Source organism: Gymnoscopelus microlampas (assembly GCF_963454915.1).
Source record: "Gymnoscopelus microlampas genome assembly, chromosome: 3".
Classification (NCBI taxonomy): Eukaryota; Metazoa; Chordata; class Actinopteri; order Myctophiformes; family Myctophidae; genus Gymnoscopelus; species Gymnoscopelus microlampas.
This window is the reverse complement of record NC_139940.1, coordinates 56,075,635-56,080,826: the sequence shown is the minus strand read 5'-3', so window position 1 is coordinate 56,080,826 and position 5,192 is coordinate 56,075,635. Positions and strand designations below refer to the sequence as shown.

The 5,192-nt window shown below is 41.3% G+C and overlaps 1 protein-coding gene across 1 annotated transcript in view; it reads left to right on the top strand.

Annotated features, from left to right (window-relative positions):
- LOC311041933 (uncharacterized protein) overlaps positions 1 to 3,004 on the top strand; it is a gene marked incomplete at both ends in the record, with an annotated part of 11,732 nt that extends 8,728 nt beyond the window's left edge. Inside the window, one exon of the mRNA XM_084052415.1 lies at positions 2,982 to 3,004. Within this exon, the coding sequence (XP_083908541.1) occupies positions 2,982 to 3,004 (23 nt within the window). The remainder of the gene's footprint in view (positions 1 to 2,981) is intronic.
- Between the last annotated feature and the right edge of the window lie 2,188 nt (positions 3,005 to 5,192).

Genomic DNA, 5,192 nt, shown 5'->3' with positions numbered 1-5,192 from the left:
ACTTTCAACAGGTCACAAATAATGTATTCATTTTGATTGCATGTCCAATCGTTTGTAAACACACAGGGTAGGTGTGTGCGTCACCCAGGCAACACACATTCCGGCTCGGCTACTTCTCATGCACCTCCATGTGAACACGCCATTTCTCGTCAAAGATGCACGGTTCTCTTACTTTTTCAGCTCGCCACAGAAAATGTACATCCCTTATGATCGCGTGTCCGACTGTTTGTAAACACAAAGGGTAGGTGTGTGTGTCGCCCAGAGAAAAAATATTCCATCCGCGACATTTCCTTCTCCCCTAGCAGCAGTTTCAAAACAGTGCGTCTGGCAGAACACAGCGGAAAAATAAAGGCAACGCGAGAAAGAGCTGTTTCAATGAAAGAGTTAAACAGGAAGCGGACAGAAACGGAAATCTTGGCTTGACGTTATTTCCGTACAACACAATAATGCCTCATCAAAGTTGGAACGGTGACTTTATACATTGTCAGATACTTGAATGTGTCGTTATATTATCACCACTTTTCCTAAATACAGCTCAAGTGGAGTTAGGAGGTTTAGTCAGAAGCGCTTTTTAATACTTTTCATTGGTTCAATATTTGTCAAACCCACACACAGATGTAAAGAGTGTTCAATAGCACAACGACAATATGCTTATTGTCTCCGCCAGGCCGAAGGCATGGCGAGAGAGTATGTTTTACCCCCTGTCCGTCCGTCCGTGTGTCCGTGTGTCCGTCCGTCCGTCATTCGATCTGTCTGTGTACAGCTAATCTCCGGCACCGTTGGCTTGCTCGCAGCCAAACTGTGCACACACAGTCCCTGGATACCAGAGCAGAACCACTGCCCCAAATGTTTCACAGGCGCCTGTAGGCGCCACCAGGAGGCCGATTTGTGCAAAACACATTTTTTGACAGTACTCCTACAGATTTTGTCCAAAAATCCCGCAAGTCGGTACACAGTATCTCTATAGTCATTAAACAAAGCGGGTCTTTCAGATTTCTCATATTCCATCCTGATTGGCTAAAAATGTCTTCCAAAGTTTGCAGGAGTGCTGCGTTTTGAACAAAATGCCTCAAATCATGAACACAGCATGCAATTTCCGTGAAATTTTGCACGCACATTCCCATTAGGCAGAGGAAGAACTACCATTTAAACAATTTCAAATCAGCCTCATGATGGCGCTATAACAGGCCGATTCGTGTTTTTACCTATAATTGCACCGATCTGTGTAAAACTTTGTATGCACACTCCCTATAGGTCAAGGAAAAACCTTTGCCCTGCATTTTTCACATCTGCCTTTTATAGCGCCACCAGGAGGCCGACTTATGTAAAACACATTTTTTTTATACTACTCCCTCCAATTTTATCCAAATTTCACACAAATCGGTACACATGATCTCTATAGTCATGTGATCACGACGGATGTGTTTGATTTTTTATATTCCATACTGATTGGCTAAGATTGACATCTAAAGTTTGCATTATTGGCTTGTTTTGAACAAAATTCTGCAAATCATCCACATCCGCACCGTCCAATTGTGCTCAAACTTTGCACGCACATTCACACTATGTTGAGGAACAAATGCCACCCTTTTAACATTGGCCTGTTATAGCGCCACCAACAGGTCTAATTTGCGAAACACATGTTTTTAACAAAATGCCTCAAATCATGAATGTCGTGTCGTGCAAGACCTAAGAAGAAATGGCACCCTTTTCACGTTGGCCTATTATAGCGCCACCAGGAGGCCACAATAGCCTACCTGACCTGGCGGAGACCTGTGCTCCGAGGAGCACTTTTTCTAGTTTAAATATGAATTTCAAAAGAGGGTGTTATAGATGTAATAGAATTATAGAGATGAATTAGGTGGAAATTATTTGAATCTGTAATTTATGGACGTTGTCACGTCTATCGTTATTTTTATTTTTTTTAGAGTCCAGTGATGCAACATATTCACAGATTGAACTCAAATAGATGGACAAGGAAAAGAAGGGTGATCGAGCAAAATACATGACATGAACATGATAAATGATTACGGTGAAGGTTATGGACTGTATAGAAGTGGTTAACGTAACACAGCTCACACTGGGTGTATATGTGTGGGTTCATGTGTGTGTGTACAGTAATGTTGTCACTCATACACATGAGGAAATAACACAGTGCATTGTGTGTGAGAGTCTGCACAGTGTCAGTCTATGAACTTCATAATGTAGGTCTATTACCACACTGTTCATCACATGAAGCCTACAGTAGTCTTCATAACAGGGTACAATCATGTTTAAGGTAATTAGCTAAACATAAATGCAACATGAATTGAAATGATCAAGTCTACCAGAGGGTGGCGTCAACGCCTATGAATAAATCAAAGGCTCTCAAGTGACAAAAAAAGGTTACAGTAGCATATAATGTACTTCATGATAACACATTATTAATTAAATGTACATTTTCAAAGAGGGAGCTGTTAGATTTTACATAATTATAGAGATTGGGAGATGTTTTGAATCAGTCATTTATGGATGTCTGTGGTTCTTTATTTCAGACGAGCCTGCAGCTGAGTCCAGTGATGCAACATATTCACAGATTGAACTCAAATATATGGACAAGGAAAAGACTGGTGAGCAAACAAAAAACATGACATTAATATGAAATATGATTAAGGTGAAGGTTGTATGGACTGTAGTGGGTAGAAGATAAATAGAAACAGACAGACATAGCAATAGCTTATTGAATGACAGTCAAGTGTAACTGAGTTTGAGCTTTTAAAGTTGTATGATGTTGTTTTGTTCCAGGATGATAAATGAAGATGTCATGCAGTAGAACATGGTGAAGACAAGACAACATGGAAGAAGCAGAAACACACAAACTGGATCTAATGCAAACCAATTTAAAGGAGCACTTCACTCATTTTAAACATATTATACAACTGGTCCTCACTAATACTCATTATAAGATGGCATCATTTCTGTCTACTCACTCTGTGTTTCAGAGGAGGGCTGTGGACAGTTCTGAAACCGGCCTACCAGTTACATCATTAGTAGGCAGGTTTGGTAATTTCAAACCAGATACACTCTCTTTGTTATGTTTTATTAACGCAATGGCTTCTATTTCAGCATGCTAACTTTCAGGAAAGAGAAAGGTTGTAGTTTCTATTACCTTGGCATCCCCATCAATGATGTCATTGGTAGGTTTCTGAACTGTCCATAGCCCACTAATAAGATCAAGTGAATATACAGAAATGGTGCCATTTTATAATGAGCATTAGTGAGGACCAGTTATTTGAAGATAAGGTTGGAAATGGGTGAAGAACTCCTTTAACAGTCTTACGTAAGTGCCATTCACACAGAGCACAATAACTATAAATATAATGATAATTAAGTTAGCGTCCACACTTAAGAACAATAAAGCTAGGTAAACAGTAGTAAGTTAAACATCTGAAAATCTGGGAACTAAATCGTTACCAAGACATTTCTTCACCAATGTGTTTCTAAAGGTGTCTAATAACATGTACTAAAAGTTTGAAATTCAACTCCTGGGGGAAACCTTACAAAAAACTGCTCAAAGTCGGGGTACCAATAACCAATTTTCGAAAAATCGAAAGTGCTTAAATTGGACTTAAGTAACTTGTGAGGGGTCAAACTAATGGTTTTTCATTATTCTGAGTTGATTGCTAGCATTTATTTTTCACTACAACCACTCCTTAGTGGAAAAAATTGACACGCCCACTTTTCATTTACATATAAAGTTGCATTTATTTCAATTAGTTGCACAATTATCGGAGCAAATACTAATCCACCCTCTCAAATGCTTTAGCAGTCAATGTCTGAGTATTCATAAGTATTCACAAGCTGAGATGCACTTGACGCCATTCTTCTTGCAGCTGCATCTCCGGATGCTGCAATCTCCATTGCAATTGCAGCTTGTAAACTGGAGTAGCTCTTCAGGTGCCATGGGGTCTAGAGTTGGAACTGGCTCATAACCATGAACACCTAATGTCCATCCATATTCTCTGGGGTCCAGAGACATGCTCTGTAGAAGGAGCCAGTCCCGGGTCTGTAGGTAGGCACGGAGCGAATGCTGTGCAGCTGCACCCTCTGTTGGAGGTAGAGTCTCCGGTTTGATCATCCCAGCCGCTGCCTTACGTGAGAAGATGCTGTAACGAATTGCACCCAGAGTAGTACCTGGTCCATGGTAAATGTACTGGAATATTGCAGACCCAGCCTGAATCACTGCATCCTTGGTAGCACGTATGTCCAGGAAGATGTCCACATGTTCATCAATCTCCCCTGCCCAAAACCTGCAAAAGAAAGCACTTCAAGGTTTGTTTCAGACCTTTCAATATACAAATATTTCATTATGATATATTATTATTATTATTACTACCTGTCAAAAAGAGTTGTTTTCCCATGGCCAGCGATAGCAGAAACAGTATCACACCCAGTGAAGGCGTGAGAAAAGACCAGGTAGCGTCTCTGTTTTTCAGAGAGAGCTTCTTGAATCCTCCTGACATCATAGGAGCCCTTCAATGTAGTGAAGAAAAGTGGGTGGTTGGCGCTATGGTGCACCAACATTACCAGCACGTCTGCATCTTCTGCCCGCACCTGAAAATAGAATAATATATGCAATGCATGTTCAACTATGTGAAAATATATAAAGATAATCAAAACTCTTACTTTTAAAGTAGTCAGAGCTAATGAAAGTAAAATATGTACACACAAATGTTACTGACCTCAACAGAGCCATCTGTAGCAGCAGCCAATGCCTCTCTAACAATCACAGTGTCAGCATCATTGTCACTCTGCTCCATGATGATGTTAAGCTTTCTGAGTGTTGAGGAGAGGAGGTGAATAAGCTCACTCTTATTATGACTGTTGTCCAAGAACTTTCCTCTTGGTGTCCAGTGTATCAGATCCGGTCGAATCTGGAGATCACAGCATGACTTCTTGGTACGTCGGATGTGGTCATGATCTTTTATAACCATCAAAGACCGTAATGATCTGTGGACCCTACTCCTCCCCCTACTCTGGGCCCTACTCCTACTCTGGGCCCTACTCCTACTCTGGGCCCTACTCCTCCCCAGGGCCCTATTCCTCCCCCTACTCTGTGCGCTATTCCTACTCCTCCCCCTACCCTGGGCCCTATTCCTACTCCTCCCCCTACTCTAGGCCCTACTTCTCCCCCTACTCCCACTACTCCCCGA